The sequence below is a fragment of the Haemaphysalis longicornis genome, unplaced genomic scaffold, assembly GCF_048455015.1.
Source record: "Haemaphysalis longicornis isolate Haplotype H1 unplaced genomic scaffold, Haemaphysalis longicornis Haplotype H1 scaffold_5, whole genome shotgun sequence".
NCBI lineage: Eukaryota > Metazoa > Arthropoda > Arachnida > Ixodida > Ixodidae > Haemaphysalis > Haemaphysalis longicornis.
In genome coordinates, this window is record NW_027526385.1 from 148,953,632 (window position 1) to 148,974,833 (window position 21,202).

The window sequence follows — 21,202 nt, forward strand, 5'->3', positions numbered from 1 at the left end:
TTAGACTTTTTGAGCGACTGGTATATGAGCTTGGAGACACTTTTTTTTAATGTACAATGTTTATTCGTACGTGCTAACCTATCATCTCAAAGCGGGCAGTGAATGTAAAAGTGAAAAGTAAAACGAGTTTGCGGCAGGAAGGAGGATTGCCCTAGTGTGACGAGCGTTGCCGCTACAGTTGTCCGGAGCACTCGAAACCGCTCAAGGAGATAGCGACTGGCTACACGGTCTAATTTTTAAAACATCGAATATGAAGCCTGGCACGGCCAAACAAAGGTAATAAAACAAAAGTAAGGAAGTGATGAGGAATGGTTTGCGGCATCATATTCCCTCCAAGAGTTAATCGTCTCTGTGCTAAGATAAACACGTACTTCCAGATATAAAAAAATTACGCCCACCTCCCCTCGCGGGAACCCTGGTGTGATGCGACGCTGAAGGGGGTTCCGTTGGGTCGATTAGTCGAATTGCGGGAAACGCGTAGTGAACGTGAATTGCGTTTCAATCACATCGTTGGGTTCCACGCGAGGGGATGCGGCGCAAGCGCAAGCGCGGGCGACCGTCGACTGAGAGACCGGCCGGAGTGCGGCACTCCACTTCTATGCGCAGCGCACCCGAAGGAGAGGAGACCGCGGAGAGGGAGAGAGTACTGCACATGCGCACAGCGCGCAGCGCCGCCCACCGGCGGAGTGAGAGTGCGCTGCGCCACGCACCCGCAGATGTTGGGCGAGAGTGTTCACTATCGGAGAGAGGAGACAGGGTGAGCGGAGGAGAGACGCAGCTGTGCGGACGCGGACAACGACGACGCAGGAAGGACATGGCCGCCGGGAAGAGATGCTCCTCTCAGCGTCGCATCTAAAAGCTTATCACCAAAAAAGTAACGCTTACGGTGAACAAGGTGGACCAGCCCGGGGTGCGTGAGTCGCAGTAATATTTTAAAGTCACCGTCATGGACAAGCTTGTAGACAATTTGCTGAAGGCGCTAGAGAATTCCATATGTAGTCCCAGATACCATCGCATAGGCGTCTGACTGCGGGCGTGTTGTGGTATGTGCGCTCGGAGACACACAAATTGGTTGGGGTAATACTCACTGTCGGAGTTTGTAGCATCCGGAATCCGCCAGATGTAGGCCCGCTGTACGAAGTCCAGCAACCTGGCGGCCTTCTCTGCATGTATCCCTACACAGAGGCAATCAAGTAAGCAGCTAGGTATCAAGCATTTCTGTGGCTGGTTTCCCAAAGGTGAAATTAAACTACGCCATCTGCAGGTTCCTGCATAGCTGCGCCGTACGCAGACATGACATAGTACACTTTCGCTCAGTGTCTTATGTTTACGCTAAAGTAGATACATAGCCTATCCGCAATCACCTTGATCAGACGTTTGATTAGTCGTGTTCATGGAGTGGTACACAGTTTTTCTACCGTAATCTGTGACGCTGTCACCTATGTCTTTATGCCCAAGTTGTACAGTGATGTCCGTTCGTGTTTCGCGATTGCGACTATGGTAACGTGTACCAGCACAACTTGATGGATAAACAATTTTGCTTGGTCTACTAGTCCTGAGTTCCAGTGCATCAACCATTTGCTGTTGCATTTTCGCATTCAAAGTCCTAATAGGTAACGGTGTGGTGTGAACAAATATTTATTTGAGCATTAGTTGATTAGTTGTCATGCATACTCACAGGGACAATGCACCTAAGCTGAAAGCCAGCGAGGAAGAGCAGCGCCTGCGTAGCTTATTAGAATTTTCCTTCAAGGAAGGAATGCACACCATAGTCCACACCATAGTCCACACCACCACACCATAGAAGGAATGCACAACAACCTGGTGAGGCCCGACAATGCGCACTCCCATCTCGTAATTTGCCCTTGAGGAACGCTTCAGGGTTAGTGGAGGCGTCTTTAGTTCCTGGCTGCCAGCCAGTGTGGGGCTCTCGAACGGTACAAACTCTTCATAACGGTGGAAAGGCACAGATAAAAAATCAAACTAATGGACACCCTGTGTCGAGATAATTATTTCTATGGATAATAGATTGTTTTTTCCTCCGTTTTTCCGCAGTCTGACTGCTCTGATGACAGCCTCCATGTCTACAGCACCGCGTTCAGTGGCACCGTGAATAATTATGGACGAAGTTGCGGGAGCAGAGCCCCAAGCAACATCACTTGCGAAGGAACCAAAGTTCGCATGGAGCTTAAATCGGGAAGCCACGGCGAGCATACCGGTTTCCTCGTCAACTATCAACAGGGCAAGCTATTTCTTACGTATTTATCCGTTCAAAATGAGTGGTATTTTTTTATCGCCATCTAGTTAGACCTACATGAAAACGTTTCCAGTATGACGAAAACAAAATTGTCACAAGATGACCAGGAGATTATTAAGCTCAAGTCATGACGCATGAAGGCATGAAGAAATTATGCAGATTTCATATTTTTATGAAGTGTAAAGTGTAAATATTAAGTACTGGATAAATCACTGAATCAGTGCCCACTAACTTTTGTTTAATAATACATTGATAAAATACCAAAGCTGGAAACTTCTTTATTGTTGCCGAAAAGTCACGTCTTTTTTCATCAGAAAAATCGGCCGATGTTCGAAATAAAAATACCGTAGTTTCAAATATCTGAATGTGGGCCAACAGGCACACACATACTAACAACGATAACTTACGTTACTTATTTTAAATAGTTGGGCACATTGATATTCTTTCTGCAACCGAACCTGGGTCACCAAACTAGTTGGTGGGTTATTTGTCACCAACCAACATCAGCATGTCGACAGCGGCACAAGAGGTAGCGTAGTGCGTGGAGCGCTGACTTTATAGCGGGTGATATGTCACCGTCACGCACGTGAGTAGAATAGCGTAACCCAGCCAAACAGAACAAGACTCTGAAGTAGCTGACACTTCCACTTTCGTCAATTTTTTTTCTGAACCTCTACATGTCGAAAAACAAGACAATCAGACCAAGGAAAGAAAGTAACGACTGATTTATAAGTAAAGAAGTCTTTCCTTAGTACAGCTAAGCAAGGTATATTTAAGAAAACGAAAACGTGGTGTTAAGTTTGGACGAAGAAGACAAGAAACGGCAGGTAGAAGACAACTTACAACTTACAAGTTTTGTAAAATATATATTGATTTTGTCTTCTGAGAACGCACGCAGTCCTTAACCTTCCGAAGATCTGATAAAAAACGGAGATTACACAATGAGCTAAACAAACCGCAAGAAGCGAGGGGGTAATATTAAGTATAGGCCCGCGTAACACAAAAACGGAGGCATCGAAACAGTATGCGCCAGGCTTCTGACGTGCATACAGCGTCACCAGACTTGTGACAACATCATGTTATGAGAAAACAAAATTACGTCAAAGAATTGGCTTACGATTTCTATACTTCCTAATGGAGAATTTGTGCGCAGCGTGAACTGTAGTGTTTTCGGTCACGGGCAATGGCTTCTGCGTCTCAGAAAGTGACCGTGTGATCAACGAGCGCATGGCTAGTCTGCCGCTATCCCTCAGCTCGTTGCTACCGCCGAGCACGTTGTTAGAAACAGTGCTTTAACCTCCCTCAAAAATGTTACTGGGTTCGGATGAGCTACGCAACGAGGGGGCCGAGAGCACGCAGCGTGTTCTCGGATTCTGTGGCGCGGCCTCGGCAAAGTGCTCTCCCCCTTACACTTTCGGCATATTTTCACCCTCCGTTTTCTTGAGGGCTTCCGATAAGATCAGATAACAGCAGACCTCTTAAACGATGGCGGGCAAATTGTACTAGTAAAACTGCCAAACTTGTACACGCAATGCCCAATGACCGCGAGTGCACCGGAATCTTGGAAGAGCGGGAACATCGTCCTCACCCATAAGAAAGATGACATGAAGGACTTGAAAAATTACAGGCCGATCAGCTTACTGTCAGTCGTCTACAAGGTACGTACCAAGGTAATCGCTAACAGAATTTCTACAACCTTACATTTCAGTCAACCTAAAGGACAATCAGGGTTTCGTAAAGGTTATTCAACAATGAATCATATTCATACGATCAATCAGTTGGTAGAGAAGTGCGCGGAGTATACTCAACCCCAATATATAGTCTAGAGAGATTATGAGAAACCATTTGATTCGGTCGAAACCGTAGCAGCCATTCAGGCATTACGGAACCAGGGTGTAGAGGAGCATCATGTAAGAATACTAGAGGATATCTACAATGGGTCCACAGCTAGCATAGTCCTCCATAAGGACAGCACTAAAATACCTATAAGGAAGGGCGTCAGACAAGGAGACACAGTCTCTACAATGTTATTCACAGCATGTTAACAGTAAGTATTCAAAACATTGGACTGGGAACAGGTGAGAGTTAGGGCTAATGGAGAATACCTCAGTAACCTAAGATTTGCCGATGACGCTGCCTTGCTAAGTAACTAGGGGAAAGAATTCCAAAGAATACTGGCCGCACTAGAAAAGCAGAGCAGAACCGTGGGCCTGAAAATTAATATGCAGAAAACTAAAGTAATGATCAATAACCTCTGTAGAGCACAGCGATTTGAGATAGGTGGGAAGGCAGTGGAAGTAGTAAGCGAATATATCTACTTAGGCAAAGCGGTGCCCGCCGATCCCAAACATGAGGCAGAGATAATTAGAAGGATAAGAATTGGAAGGAGCGCATTGGGCAGGCACTCTCAGGTATTGAAGGGCAGCGTACCATTGTCCCTGAGGAAGAAAGGGTATAACAGTTCCATCTTACCGTTACTCACCTACGTGACAGGAACAATGCAGTCTCACTAAGAGGGTTTAACTTAAATTGAGGACGACTCAGTGAGCAATGGGATGGAAGATGATAGGTGTAAGATTAATGTACAAGAAGGGAGAGCAGTGGATGAGAGCAAACGCGTGCTGAGGCCGTATTAGTAGAAATTAAGAAGAATGGATGTGGACAGGGCATGGAAGGCGAAGGCAAAATACCCGTTGGTCATTAAAGGTAACAGAGTAGATCTCTATAGAAGGCAATCGTGGCAGGGGCGGGAGAAAGTTAGATGGGGAGATGAGATCAAGAAGTTTGTGGGGATAAATTGGTCCCAGTTGGCACCGAACCAGGACAACTTGGGAATAATGGGACAGGCCTTTGGATAGGCTGCTGGTGATAATGATGATGATGATGATGATTTCTTCAAATAGAGCTGCTTTGAAGTGCGTGCAACGTCGTGATTTGACAGTTTGCATGTCTGCACACAGGTATACTATAAAGGTACCTCATTATCACTTTTAGATATGAGCACTGGAGTATAACCACAAGTTTTTCATTGTAACGATATTTGAAAATAACCGACAATTTAGGTCGGTCGCGCGTAATTTGTAATATCGAGATTCGAATGTGTATAGGACGTGGAAATGGTCTATTTCAGCTAAAGTTAAATGTGGACCAGCGAACGTCACTATAAAAATGAACCCAGACACCAAAGCATCGTAGCTATGATGGCGAAGCAGAGGGTACCGGCATCTGACGGACGAAATAGCGGATACTTTTTATTTCGGGGCTGTGCACTTAATTGGGATTACGGCGGCTCCGCAGTTTCTTTTGCCTTCGACAGATGCCTCGGGCTAACCTTGGCAAAGCGCTTGTGACATTATGCGACCGCCTTATGAAGCTCGTTATGTCTTCCTGCCTTGTGGTTGCTATGTGCGGATGGGTGAGAGGGGCTTTCGAGAGCCGCCGGCGGCCAACCAGGAACCAATTCTCAGTGCCACGGATAGAGGGCTCAGTGGTCTTTCATGGGCGTATTCCTTTCTCTTCTTCAAGGAAAGAGAGAGGGAAAGGAGATTCTTGCCACATTGTTTAGCGAACTATCTGTTTGCGAGAACCGTTGAATGTACGCTGCGACGACGATGCCGTTTTTTTGGGACAGGGGCACATTTATCGAGCCGACACAATACTACCACTGCTCCGCTGCTTCAGCAGAATTTTCTCTAGGTCAAACTGGGGTTAATTTGTTTCTGTGCTTCTTTTTCTGCAGTATATACCGAGTGCGCGGTTAACAACGGCGGCTGCAAGCACATATGCAGACCAAATATACCAGGAAACCATACTTGCACCTGCCGCACAGGATTTTTGCTTCATCCAGACGACCGCGATTGCAAACCTGGTAAGCTACACTAAACAATATCTATGAGCACTACGGCACTGGTTGCGTTAAGTAAGCGATGATTTATTTTTATATTTCGGTCGAACAGTATGTTTCAGTCCAACAGTATTCTTACTGACTCAATGGTAGCTTTTGGACTGCTAGTGGCCCATCTACATGACGGTTTAGTCACCCTGGCCTGCAAACTCATTGGTGATTGCGTTTCGAACTCCCCAGTGGCGGCTGTTCGAGGAATCACACTGGGCTTTCTAGCAAAAAGACTCACGGGAGTACCAGTTGTCACCAACCAATTTTTCACTCACCGATCAGGTGACCTATAGTGCGGTCATGATTTATTTTTAAAGAGGAAAGGGGATACGGCAAAGGAGAAGAGAGAGAAACAAAATTTTGATGTTGGATAAGCCAAAGGTGAAGATTTCACCGGAGAGTAGAAAGAAATGAACGGGGGGAAGCGAACCCTGTTCTCAGCTGGATGCCAGCGACAGGTATTGTGCAGTATAGGAAAGAAGGTTTTATGAAGAGAAAAAAAGTGGCAGAGGAGGGTAAGAATAAAAAATGTAGGGAAGAGACAGAAAGTGGTTTAGCAAGGGTGGTATGTCAGGAAAAAGAAAGGAGAATGGAAGAAAGGGTAAGGGGAGAGGTGAAGACGAAAAGAAGACAATTGGAGAGATTAGAGCGATGGAAGGGGTATAAAAAGAGCTAGGGGTAACAGAAGAAGAAGGAAGAAGAGGGCATCAGCTCAGAAAAACTCGGGTCGGGTAATTTGAGGGGAATGGCAGAATAGTAAAGAAACGGCGGTGCTAGAACAATACTTATATCTTTCCGGCTTATTTATTGTGTCCCACATGTACGAGTAAAATGGTAATTTCGCATGTTGGTGCACACTCAGCAGAAATCAAAACAGCGCTGAGAAACGGGAAAAGGAAAGAAAACACAACGTATGGGGCGGCTTAGTCCGCCGCCCGCAACAAAGTACTACAACAAGACAAGAAAAACGTGCACCCCTCCGCCTAACGCCACGATGGTTGCACGCGAAGCTTTATTGTGACGAATGTCTTGGTTGTAGTCTGAGTTTGGGCTGCGTTCCAATCACGTCGAAATGCATCAATAGGGTAGACGCCGGTTCCACAGCGCGAGAGACCCGGGTTCGATACCGGACTACAAACATAAAGGAACGTACAAACATAAAGGAACAATACAAGTGATAATGAACACGCAGTGAGCACTATACATACAACGAAACTGCCAAAACGCATAAAAAATATACCAGTAGGGAATCAAGGCCAGCCAGAAGATGTGCAGCTTCGTTTTCAAGAATCCAGAGAAAGCGCCTGTTTGCTGACTAAGGTTCAAGACACATGCTTACGTAAGCATTTTGTGCCTTGGAAAGTACCTACGGAAATGAAGCAAGAAAGGATTATCATATACGATTAGTGAATTTCAGGCTCACACTGCCTCTGATAAGTGTTTGCAAACCTACCTGGTCATGACAGCTCTGGAAGACTTTAGCCGCAGTGGAGCCGCACAAAGCTGCAGCGTACGGTACCACTGAAAGTTTCCATACCAACCGTTTTTCTACGTGGTAATGGTCGTTTGTTCAAATGATTACAATAACAAGTGTTTTTGCTCGGCCTTCGAGGAAGGCCCCGCAAGCTGTTTGCAAGGCCTAGCTATGGCATTGAGGTCTTGAAATAGCTCTACAAACTCGCTGTTGCAACGCAGTAAAGGTGCAACGGCATGACCTCCCTTTGATCCTGTGGTTCTGAAATAACGTATGCATATAAACATGGTATACATCAGCGAAAAGTAGGTCGCAGCGATATAGTGTAAATACTGAACTTGCATCATAGGAATGATATACAGCCTTCATAATGTTGTAAATCCGATAATAGCAGACTGAAATGACACCGGTATTGTTTGCCTTTGTAAACACAGTCGTGTAGCTGCCCAGTGCTAGTTGGGCGTCAAGTACACCTCGTGCATTTTATGATCAAGACATTTTCATAGGTTTTGTCCGGTTTCTTTGCTTACAGCTGTGTATTCAAGGAGGGACTCTTGGTTAGGTTCTTGGCAAGAGCGCTTTGTTCCAAGGTGAACAGGCGGCTTTGCGTTCCTTCGTGATTGGAGGCCACATAGCTTGCTCCTCAGGAAGCAGAACTCGCAGCCCACAGTACAAAGAGCTATTTTTGTTCAAACCCGCCGCTGTTGGTGAGTGGAAAAGGCGATCCGCTGCTTAGCCGAAGGACGTGGGTACGACTCACGGCCGTGGCGCCTGCTTTTCTGAAGGTAGCGAAAAGCGGAAACGTCCGTGTTTTCCAGATTTAAGACCACAATAAAGATCCCTTGGCAGTCAAAATAATTCGGAGCCCTATATTACATCGCGCCTCATCGCCTCTGTCGCGTCGGCCCGTTAAATCTCGTAATCAATAAATCTTTATGTTCAGTTCTGTTGTGAGAAAGACGGCGGTTATTTGTGATCGTTATGCGGTCGGCAGAATATGAGGACATGGTGTTGTTCCCCACACACAATAGATAGCATCATTATCGGGGTGCGCGGACTGTTTAGCATATAACGCAAGCATTCAACCACAATGCACAAGCCCGGGTACCGAAATTTGGTTCACCCTGAACAATTGTACAAAGCTGCAATGTTTCCCTAACAAACCGCTATATAAACGAACCTTGCACTGTTAGTGCCAACTAACGTAATAATGTAAAGGCGAGAACAAACTAGGTTTTCACCTTAGGACGTTCTAGGACGTTCTAAGCATCCGCATCAATTTGTTGAACGTGCGGGGCTTCGAATGAAACGTGGTATTTTATGGTAGAATACGCATTTTACGGAAGGCAATAGTAGTTGTTAAAGTGTAGAATTACTACCATATTAACCCTCGTGTGTGTGTAAACAAAGAGTCCACCAAACAGACTGAACGAACACCAAGGCCATCAAGCATTCTCAGTTGGAAGGCGTACACTAATAGTGTTCAAAGTTTGATCGATTGATATTAGAGTTTAACGCGCCGGCGCTACACATACGATGAGGCGTGCCGTAGTAGACGGCTCCAGATTAATTTAGACCACCTGGGGATCTCCAACGGGCGCGGCAATCTCGAACACACGGGCGTTTTTCATTTTAGCCTCCATCAGAACGCCGCCACCACGGCCGGGAATCTAACCCACGTCCTTGTGCTTAGCAGTACAACGGCATAGCCACTAAGCCACCGCTGCGGGAATATGGTTCAAAGAGGTAAAAAAAAGTTATGAACAGTCATGTTTGTGTTGTTTTACGGCTATACAAAACTCTATACTATCTGTTGAACAACCTTTGGTTTCTAGTAATGCTTTTTATCTTTTTTTGGAATTATACCCGCCATTCTTAAAACTGCGCATTCGGACGGGACAAGGAAAAGAAGACACAGGACGGGCGCAGTACTCTCCTGTGTCTTCTTTTCCTTGTCCCGTTCATTTGCGCAGTTTTAAGTATGAGTTTGAACCAACTAGCCTAACAACATGCTTTGCTGAATAACCGGCCAACGTGTCATAGAAACGTCACATAATTACTATTGCACATTTAACATGAACTTTCTTTCCTCCTATGCCAGAGAACCTTGAAGGCAAGATTGTACAGCTGACGAGTGTGACCCAACAGAACACGTCGCTGGTCTTTTCTTGGAAATGGCGTGATGGCGTGCTGCCCAGCAAACTCTCGGGATATTATTTCAAGGCAGTCTCCTCTGGCCATACCTTTCAAACCACGCTACCGTCTACACTGTGCAACTACACGGCTCACGAACTCTATCTTTATACAGAGTACGAGGTCACTCTGTGGCCATACTACGGAAAAAAGGGTCAATCTTGTGAAAGGCTGGGCAAGCCTATCTCGCTTAGCGTACGGACTCCTGCTTCAGGTAAGGATATGATGAACTGAGCAATGCATTGTACAAAGAGTTCTGCCGTGTCATCCTGCGCAGCAAAGGTGTCTGGCCAACCCATGGCATGGCTTTCTTGCTTTAATAGTAAAAGAGCCTCCGAATAAACCTTTACGCGCGTGAAATATAATTATTTGTCTTGTTGAAAAGTGATGCGCCGATCTGTAAAGCATGTAACTGGCATTGCTGCTACTATCGCTCGATAATGATGATAATGATGTTCGCATTTTAATGGCGCAAGGCCAACTAAGGGCAAAGTGTGCCAAACAAAAGTCATTTCATCAGAGTGACATGAAAGAAAAAGTAAAGCATTTTAGTAAAAATCAACAAAGTAAACCACAGCGTAATGAAGATGACTGGTGTAAAGGGCCAGGTTGTCGAGATGCCTGATAGGAAATGAGATGTAAAATTTTTACGCCGGTATGAAACTCAAAAACGCGTTTGATTGAAACATGGGCTCGTCTCCAAAAAAGTATGGCGGGTGTTGAACATGTCGCCTGTACAGTTGTGGGAAGTGTTCGCATCATGTTAGGTCAAGTGCCTTGCATTGAATGAGTATGTGAATTACGGATAGGTCCTCTTCACACCCCCTGCACATGTGTCTTCGAGACCCAGTGAGCAGGTGGGAATGTGTTACATGTGTGTGGCCTACCCGTAACGTTGCCCATGCAACTTCTGTTTGTCTGTTGTGTGAATGGCCTGTGTATCGTCCAAAGTGTTCTTTTACAATGTGCAGTTTGTTTTCTGTCTGTTCACTCCAGTGTTTTTCCCATGTTTTACATGGTTGTGTCTTTGTGTTGATTTAGTTCGGTGTAGGGTAGTGTTGTTATGTGCACTGTGTTTGTGAGTGCAGCCGAGGCCATTTAATCGGCCGTCTCGTTTCCCGCTATTCCTGAGTGGCCTGGGACACAACAAAAAGTCGCCTCAAGGTGTGAGCCATATGCTAACATAATCGTCCTAAGAACAAGATTGATGAAGTAATTATTGGACTTCTTTCGGGATGATAACTCCCATACAACGCTTAGTGAATCAGTGTAAATTAGAGATTTTGGAATATAACATTGACAATGTGATTCACAGCATGAAAGATTCCCTAAGCCCCTGCTTTGACAAGCATGCTACATGTTGCACTCATGGTCCCAGAAACATTGAAATTGGGTGCGTGACAATGCGGAAGCAGTTTTGGAGGCGTCGCTGGGAAATTCTATAGACTGGTACTTTTCCTGCAGTGAGAGAAAGTGCTGCAGAATCTCATTTTTTGGTATCCCATTTTTGTCGAGTTGGATGAAAGACAAGTCACACAACACAGTGCGAAGGGTCCATGGCGTGTTTGTTATGATTAGGGTGGTAATAGTCCAGCTGAGCAAATATACCCCATACACGGTGTTAATGAATTATTTTCTGCTCTCTGCTTTTCAAGCATAGGAATATTTTGCCAAATTGCGGCGAACGGCCTGTAATACGTACCTGAAGTCTGCTAATAAAGGGTTGAAATATTCAAAATTTTGCTGGCAGCACGCCGGCACAGAGGGTACTTTTGACTAATGACTGAGTATTATAAGTTCGATAGTATCACTTCTCTGTAAAGCTCGCTGAGAGGAATAAAAGTACCCAAGGTAAATATTTCCAACTGGCAACAAAAACAGAAAGTTCACAGAAACCAAAATGCAGCACACGTTTTGCTCGAATGCTAGTTTGTAAACAAAAGTCGTTGCTAAGAAACAGAACCCGGCAGATATGCGCATAGGTGTAACGCTTAGCTTAGTAAGAGCGACGCGACGCGGCGTGTTGCGCGCAAAAAAAAGAATATAGTTTAAACTGGTAATTTCAGTCCTCGCAAATTTACGAAGCAAATTACCATGACAGCGTCATGTTGGTTTATGTCGAAGGACAACTACTGGGTAGGGATTCATTTGGGTTGGTTGTATGCCTTTAAATATGGCAGATGTGTTTCTGTGCATCAGGTAGTGTGGTTTCAAGTAGACCGATAACTTCGTCAACTTTCTCGCAGCCCCCTCAGCCCCGGCTACCGTCAAACCGTGGCCTCAGACCTCTAGCCATCTAGTCTCTCTAGCCATCTTCGGACCCAAGGCATGGAATTCGAAGCCAGACAGCTTCCACGTGCAGTGGAAGGCGACTGACGCCGATGAAGCCATGGTGCGCATCGTAAAACTTACTGCGTCTATGGCCAGCGCATTGCGAAGCAAGAACTACGTCAACATCACCTTGTCGGTTCAACCTGGACGCACGTACAACGCCTCCGTCAGCGCATGCGGTGTTGGAGACCTAAAGGAAACTCTCGTAGGACCTGAAACTGCGTCGACGTTTATAACCACTCCTTTGGGTAAGAGGTAGTTGTTAACATCGCATTGGATCTTTCACGAGATATCGTAGAGTGCAACACAGGGAAAAATGTCATTCAAGAACACACGAAATTAAGCAAGTAAGCAAGCAAGGCGTTGTTTCTAGGTTACTTAGCACAGGTAACAAAATATTTGTATTATGGATAGGAACGCCGCGACTGCGCTTTATTGCAGGTGATTTTGAGCACGAAGGCTCTTAATTAAGCTTAGCCGCAAATTTGTTAACTGATGCTACAGGAAAACCAAACAACGGCAGCTCTCATGCATGGTCTTGCTAACGTTGCTAGCATTAGAAATCGGCTAATGTTACAAACAGAAGGTTTTATGCGAACACGTAACAGACTCAGACAAAAGTTTTTGTCACAAGTACTATGACGATTCGCCAAAGCGAGCACTGAGCTGACAAGAATTGATTCAGAGCGAAGGAGAAAGAGAATGCGAGATGTGAGCTCGGCACTTCGCGTTCACGCTTAGATAAACTTCTTTGGCCATATTACGTGGCTTGGGTTACCAAACCGGGCACTGGAGTAAAAAAGATGCAAGAAAAAAATTAAACAGAAGAAGGAAAGTTATAGGCGCAGCAAGAAAGGTGTGGACAAGAACAGCAAGCGAACCGGGGAAAGTGGTACTGCCCTGTGTATGAGCGGGTGTCCTGCGCCATTTCATGATGGATAACACATGTCACACGGTTAAAAGGGTGGCACTGTTATTTTCTTGCTGAAAGTATCTGGCATTAATTGTTGCTAAACTTCAACTCCATTTTCAACATTAAAAGTTAGGTGGCCATCAGTTTCAGGGTATAAAGCTGAGTTACGTTTATTGTATGCTTCTCAGGCTTGTCAGTCTAGAGGCATAGTTAAATAATACGATTGAAATAGGACTCTCAGACTGCTCAATCTAGAACATAGCTAAAAAATACGCTTGAAATAGGACTCTAAAGGCTTTCGTCTGCGTTAACATTATTGTTCCTGCTTAGGCTCAACCCCCGCTTCATTCACGAATAGAACTGATATCGTATCTATTAAATTACTGTGACCAAACTCAAACAATTTTGATGTAGACGATTTCTGAGTGAAATCCGTCACTTCATTTGTAAACGCAAATGGTTGGTATACAATTTTCTCGATGGAATGGATAGACATTTTTTGCAATAACCAACTTTACTTGTGATTTATCACTGAGAATGATGTATAACTTTTCTACTACAGCACCGGTATTCCTGTCAACAAAAATTATCGACCCGAACAGTGCAGTCGTGTCGTGGCAATCTCCTAGCCCATCTGAAAGATATGAGGTGGGTAGTCGAACCTGCAATGATTCTAAAATATACAACCGTGTGAATATATTTTATTCACATAATATGTCTCGCACCTGTTCGTAAAGAGAGTGTTTTTACAGATTTCTGCAACAGTGGGTCAGCTCATAACTGAGCATTTTATAATGCACATCTAGGTGAAACACATTCCATCCTAGTGGAACGAGATGGCACATTTCAAAAAGTAGTCTTTTTTTGGATTTGTTGTTCCACAAGATGTTTCAGTCTTTAAATGCCATAGAACCTTGTAAAAAATTTTTACACTATAACAAAGTATTTACTCTTGCTGGAATAACCCGAAGTTCTACAGTCTCGAGATGAACATCAGATTGTCGGGTGTTCCAGGGTTAAGTCTACTCATTTGTGGGTCTGTGGAGCGCGTCACAGTGACTAAGCGGAGCTGACTGCTTCGTTGCTGCAGCTTGTCTGTTACAAACCATACAACAAAATTTGGCAGAAAGAGTTCTGCAATGAATGACCCTCGGCCATCTGGCATAGCAATGGCTTGTGACAGCGGCTCCTATATTGCCAATAGACACCGCGAAATCTTCAAAGAAGGCACAAAGTACAAAAGTATTGAAAATACGTCAACTTTTGTAGAAATTACGAAATATATAAATAACATGTTACTGAAGCCTCTATATGACTGGGAGCCACCGTCTGTGGCCCTAAATCATTGCGTGTATTCCATGTATCGAAACAGATTGCCTAATTGTAATGTAATAATTTTTATTGCTTGACCACGTAATTACGCGACTGATGTTTCAATTAAGTGGGCGGACGGTGATCTACCATAATCCACGAAGAACTCATCGTGCTTCAGTTGAATCTCAATATATCCCTCGCCTACATATACAAGTGATTGATAACCAAGAATAACCCAGCTCGAACGAGGTCTACTACTCGTATTCCTCGTACCGCAATTACCTTGAAATTTTTTTTACTCCTAGAACACGAGCTTGTTCACTTGATGTGTTACTAGAACACTTCCTCATCATGTTTTGCAAGCCTTTGGTCTTTATTTCTCTTAATTGATCATCGGACCAAATTTGGGCTTAGCTCTGTCCTAAAAACTGAGGCAATTTGTGCGGAAACGTTTTTCTGAACACAGGCCCCTTTCATCACCATTCCGTTACGCTCAAGTGTCGGTTATACCAACCGGTTTTTTCTTTAGTCTGAATCCGCGTGGTTGGCGTTTATTTGTAAATATTCATGCATATATCCAGCTGGTTGTCCTAACTAGTTCACAGTCAAGGTACGACTGGTATTGCTATGTATTTAGGATTGAAGATTACTACGTATTTAGGAGGCGAAATTCTGTAGAAACGAAGTTTGGCTGATAGGTTACCATAACCTTAAGGGAGTTGTGTTCTCTGCCGCTTTCCCCACTTGCTTGTTTTTCCAGCCTTCCCATGCAACATTAGCGACGAAACCGTGTTGGTGGTTACGACGGACCTACCGGGGTTGTACAACGTTGCAGTTTTGCTACTATACCAGCGAGTTCAGTTTGCGGATTTCTTAATTTTTCATTCCGTGTAATCGCTACGACACGATGGTTTCGATTGAGCTGAATACATTTGCTTTCCACAGCAGGGCTTGGTACTGAAATTTTCTAGTTTCTCGGATGCTTGCGTCGATGTGGTTAAAATTATTATGAATTGCACGGTTTATAATTACGAGACCTTAATGGTTGCCTAGATGCTTCATAATTGTTCACCTGAACGAACACATTTTTCCGCTACCTTCTCTTTCCGTTATATCTAGCGTATTAACCTTCAGCTGAATTATAATTCGCTGTCAATCTATAGCAGGTATGTCTTGAAACATTCCGAACGTGATGCAATACATTACACACATTGTTTTACGTACAGGAATACTAGATAAATCCTATTTGCCCTGCTTCTTGTAAGGGCGGACCGTGCGAGGCTAAAAGAAAGAGTGCGCATCATTCTTACGAACTGATTACCAGAAAATACAAACTATCGCCCATTGCGGAAATAATTCTTTTCTGAAGTGGAGTAGAACCATTATTTGTTTTTTTAGCGTGCATCTAAATATAACGAGCCTGGTAATAGTATAGTTCCCTATGAAGTGCAATGCCATATCATGTGTCACCATAGCTTGAACAAAAATGTTTCAGGTAACCTTGACCTCTCAAAACATCGGCCGAACAGAAGATCCAAAAGACACGTTCTCACACCTTTCACTTCGTCAGGTAAGCCGAGCATATATACGTTTTGACAATGTATTACCGTCAGTTTGGGTGTGTGAGTTCTTCGGCTAGCTTAGAACTGACATGTCAAGCAGACGTACGACAAACATACGGCATTGCGAAGGGAACAATTGCCGAGCAAACACATTTTTCGTTTGGTTTACGCGAAATGACTGCAGCGCTAGAAAAACCCGAAGAAAAGAATTCCGCAGATTTCATGAAAGCTGGTTATTCTATGTTGAGACGCAGAATTTGTGACCACACCATGCGGGTTTATACATTTACTGTAGGTACCGCATCAGATGTTCGATTTCCATAGCGGCTTGCTATAGCCATGCCATTCAGTAGTGCATTTTGCAGATCAAGATATATTAGATGGTCCACCCACTGGTACAGGAATGCAGATTCCGGCGTTTCAATGCCGTCTCGTCTCCTACTTTAGTAGTCACTGGGGCCAAAATGCAGAGACGTCTCATAGCCTTTCAGCGGGGCTCGTCTCTCACAATGGCGTACGCCTCTTAGCCAGCGCGTGCATGTATACAGACGAGAGGGTTCCAAGCGAGCAATGGAGGCTTTGAGAAGTTTGCTGAATGTGCTACAGCTCAAGTAAAGTGTCTTGCTCGAGTTTGCTTTATATTTGAGGATGCCCCTTCCGGCGACATGAAATTTGTGGTAGGCCGCTTCGCACTGCCCGGTGCCGCAGCTGGGCTCTCTCTTCTTTTTGCGGACGTCATTTTTCAGATGCCTAATCCTTTCATGTAAATTTTTAGTTACACCAAAATCTAAATAGGTGCACTGAGTGCACGCAATTCGGTAAACCACACCGCGTGCTGTGTACTCGTCTGTAGTCGTCGAAGCCTTGTGCACGATGTGGACCCTTTCACTTTTAAATGCACAGCTCTTGCGTCGCTATCTCCGGGGGCATCCGAGGCCGGTAATAATTTGAAAGGTACGGCAATCGCCTTTTCCAAGATAGACGCGGGGTCAGTTTTTAAATTGTTTTAAAACACAGTGCTGCCATTTTTTTCCTCTAAGAATGAGTTGGCAGCTTGCGGCGTATTGAAAACCCCTCGCACTCGGCGGTTCATTTCTATAACATTTTTTAAAGGATTATGCACATGACGTTTTGGTGCGTCATGGTATTATTGTTTTATTTTATGGTGTTATTATTTTCCGGTATCCGCGTCGCAGAGGAAAACAGAGTGACAAATCCCCCTTAGGCATCGACCACAGAAACTTTGAAACATCGTTCGGGTTCAGGACGTGCTAAATTCCGCAAAACGTCGGGCCCAGTGTTCAGCAAAGAAACCTTGCCCATCGTTCATCAGCCTGCGATGGCTGTAGGTCACCTACTCTCCCGTCATAAAGACAGTGCGACAAGACCAAAAACCCGGAGTGGTTTATCGAATTCTCTAAACCTACCTGAAAGGATGAGGCATAAGAAGAAAGACGTGGGCATATAGAACATATAGGGCAAGCCTATCCCTGAGACTGAAATGCGCTCGACGACCAAAACTAATTTAACTGTAACGGCCATTCTAGAAAAAATGGCAGCATCTCCACTCTGTGGATGATGGCGAAGGAGCGGACTACGGCGACTCGAAATGACATACAAGTTGCGCCCATACTGACATCCGACCTGGGCTACGACCGTCATTCGATTTGAGCCGTGAGTCGCACCTTGATTATTCTCTAAATAAAACTGCAACTAACGGCTCAAACGGAATTTCGCTTGATATTCGCTTGTTGGTGGTGTGAGCACGGATGGACGCCGACAGACATTGGAAGGTCTTAAGCTACTCCGCACCGTTACAGGCGAGGGAGTAAGCCGTTTGACACCCTGGTACCAACGCACAGTCGTACCCAAAGGGTATGACGACTGACACTAACTCTGTCTGGTCTACCAGACACCGTGTCGAATCCTGTCGGTGCGTGTGTGATTTTTTGCGATTGTAAATGCTATGCGCATGGACTCGGACGGACATTGTGTGGTCCTATAGTACTCCGCACCTAAAAACCAAACTGGAGGAAGAGGGTTTTGCTTGAGTAGGGGTACATCCAGTTATCTTAAGAAAGCCCTCTTCACTCGCTTGGGACCCTCCCGTCTGTGTACACGCACAGACGGTGTTACGTGGCGAAGAAATATTGAGAGAGCAGCCGCACTAAATAATTAAGGGCCGCCACGGCAGCGTAGCCTCAATCACCTCTCCGGAAGGAGGCGAGACGGCTTCGAGACGTCCGATTCTCCATTCTCTGTGTGATTACTTGGAAAGTGTAATTATATTTTTGCTTCTAAGTTTTCAATGCGACAGATTTCTTGCAAATGTTTACTTTCATGTTGCAGTTAGCGGGGAATATTTGGAACAACTTCATATTCATTGCTCGGTGCATCGCTGCTTCGCACAATGTTGTGTGGATAAATATAGGCTATAAATACTATCGGCAAAGGCTGAGTCGTAGTAACAGTGAGAACGAAGAAATACAAATGATCAAGGGTGAAGAATGCGCTGAGGAGATATGTTTGGGATCTTGGCACTTATGATATCGTATTTTCTACTTAATACAATGCGTTGGCGTCTCTTTGTAGTGCATCCGTTTGGAGAGGATTTGGCCGTGTGAGTAAGAATAAGAGTAAGAAATTAAAAATAACTAAAAAGACAACCCTAATATTTGTCCAGTAATATGTAGGGTAAGAGAAGATGTTGAGCAATGCCTTTTGTTTTTGAAATCTCCTTTTGCTTTTCACTACGTTTTGTTTTTTGTTCGCCTAAGAAGGCTTCTTATTTGTTCTGTGTCTCTCTTGGCTGCACTAGAACTGAAAGGACATGGACAAAAAAATTAATTGAACAAGTTTTTTTACTTTTTCGACTGGTTTGCGCCTGTTTATTTTCCTTCCTTTTGTTTTTGGGAGGACACACACACATTGGGAGCACTTGGAGTCCAGCGGTATGATTCTGTATAATTGTTGTTTTTACACCACGCCTACTGACTGTCACACCAGACGACCCACCCACAGCAGCGATGAGCGGAGCAGGTTTTTGGATATTTTTCCGCTGGCGTCCTTTCTTCTAGGAGGCAGGACACACAAAATATATACAGGCAAGCCTGAATTACCGCAAGCGTGTCGAAAAGAGGTTTTCTCTTCCCGGCGGTTTTTAACGGCGATTGAAAATTTTGGCAAAAAGTTTCCAGTTCGCAGGGTCACCCGTTGCTGCTCTTTCGCTCATCCGTATTGCTCGGCTCATCGCGCTGTTCTATCGCGGTGGTACCATCAACGGACTTGCTGGCGGCGTGTTGAAATGAGGGGGAAATGAATATTGTTATTGAATGAATGGCAGTGACAACACGGGAACAATAGCTTTAGGCTCTCTTCTATAACCCCTTAACCGACTTGCGTAGGGGAGCGCCATTGATGGAAGCGTCATGATAGAGGAGAGTGACTGTTCCGGGCAGGGTCTCTGCGACCTTGGAAATTTTGCCCGGCATTCTCAAGGTACTCAGAAGAATAACACAAAAACACTAAAGAAAATCTGTAGAAAAAAACTTTCTACAGGTGTAACGTTGATTGGGACTGCTTCGATATTTTTTTGTTCTCATTATGGCTGAGTAATTCTGTCACAACTGTGAACTCACCTTATAATGTGACCAGTGCAAAAGTATTTTGGAATACTTTTATTTGCATACTTATTCCCTTTTCCCACTATCCCCCATTTACCCCAAGGGCTTATGACCACATTAATTAAGCTGCCAATCAATCAATCTTCTCGAGATTCGCACTCCGCTGCACTTCGCACTGTAGAGGAAATATTTCGATTCGCACATAAATGAAAGCATCCAGCAGTATAGAATATTCTTAAAAATAAGGAAAAGCCGCCACTCAAAAACTTTGCCAACTTAGCTTTTAAATAAAAAATGTGCTTGTACTTAAATTCTGCAGGAACACTTGAGTGTGAACGATCACATGCAAGGAAAAATTGTGAAGAGAAAAGAAACGTGTGCATTAAGACTATAGGAGGAGCAGCAGAATGAGAAACAATAATTTTTATATCCCGTACTACTGGTAAAAGTCGGAAAATGGTTTTAGTTTCACGATTTTTTATGCCGGCGGTCGGCCTATGAGGGACCGTTAATGGCGAAAACATATTCAAGGACAGGTTATGGGGAGCAGCGATTGGCTTCTCAAATACCCGGGTTACTGAATTGGTACCCTGAGATCCTAGATCTCTTACATACTGATGTTTCAAAACACAGTTTTAGAAAACTATGAAAGCTCTCTACCTTGCGAAAAATTGATTTCGCACTGTACTGTTTTGTCTGGTTTTATATTGAATGAAACCTCCCAACTGTGTGGTCATCCTATGGTCCTTTGGGATTTCTGTTCTGGTTGACTGTTTAGTTTTCGACTTGTTGGTGTAAGTTACTTTGCTTTTGCTGTAAAACAATCACTATTATGGTATATTGTCACCACTGTCCAAAAAATGAACTCTTTATTGCGTGTATCTTTTTAAAGGAATTTCTCGGTGTGGTACTGTTGTAGTGTATTGACTTGTTTTGTGCGTAAATGAGCGATTTGCTTTCGTTCGTCAATATTTTTTATGCTCACAGTTAGTGCACTGCATGATGGGTTGTCTCCAGTTGTTGAATGGGCGTCGCGGCCCCCTCAGGCGTTAATTATGCCTATAGCCACGCCACCCAAGACAAACTTGTAATGACGATTGTCTTTAATAAATGAAAATGATAAAAAAATGAACACGTTTGCCAATTGGTTTTACTACCGAGCAAAGCATGGCTTGAACCTGTATATTACAAATTATTATTGAGAAGAATTGCATATCTATTGTGGTTTTTAGGCAATTTGTACGTGCAGAAAAGATCCCCACAAAATATGCTGTCTTACCTAGAACGACACGCGTGCTTGAATTACGTCACTAAAATGGCACTCCTTGAAATGCAGAGCCCCTCGTCGATGGTCTTGTGGAGAAAAACCAGAGACAATCGGAACGCAAGTGTTTGGGTGGACGGCAGCCACATGACATTGTCCTCTCACAGTCTTCTGGTGTGCGAACTGCTCCCATGCGGGACCTACGCACTGCACATCCGTTCGTGTCTTGCCGATGCGTGCAGCGACGCTACGACCACAGTTTTCAAAACATCGCCATCAAGTAAGAACAATTCTTGAAATATTGAAGGACTGGTGTCGGGGACGGTTTTATATAATTTTTTATCGACGCCCTGTATAAAGGGGACACCCAACAATC

At 44.4% G+C, this 21,202-nt stretch overlaps 1 protein-coding gene across 2 annotated transcripts in view; it reads left to right on the forward strand.

The window, feature by feature from the left end:
• The window catches only part of LOC144138732 (uncharacterized), a 170,743-nt gene that overhangs the window by 134,494 nt on the left and 15,047 nt on the right, over positions 1-21,202 (forward strand). For both annotated transcript variants that reach the window (XM_077671152.1, XM_077671150.1), the window contains exons 7-12: positions 5,997-6,125; positions 9,728-10,033; positions 12,066-12,398; positions 13,626-13,711; positions 15,873-15,947; positions 20,899-21,106. In XM_077671152.1, the coding sequence (XP_077527278.1) occupies positions 5,997-6,125; positions 9,728-10,033; positions 12,066-12,398; positions 13,626-13,711; positions 15,873-15,947; positions 20,899-21,106 (1,137 nt within the window). The remainder of the gene's footprint in view (positions 1-5,996; positions 6,126-9,727; positions 10,034-12,065; positions 12,399-13,625; positions 13,712-15,872; positions 15,948-20,898; positions 21,107-21,202) is intronic.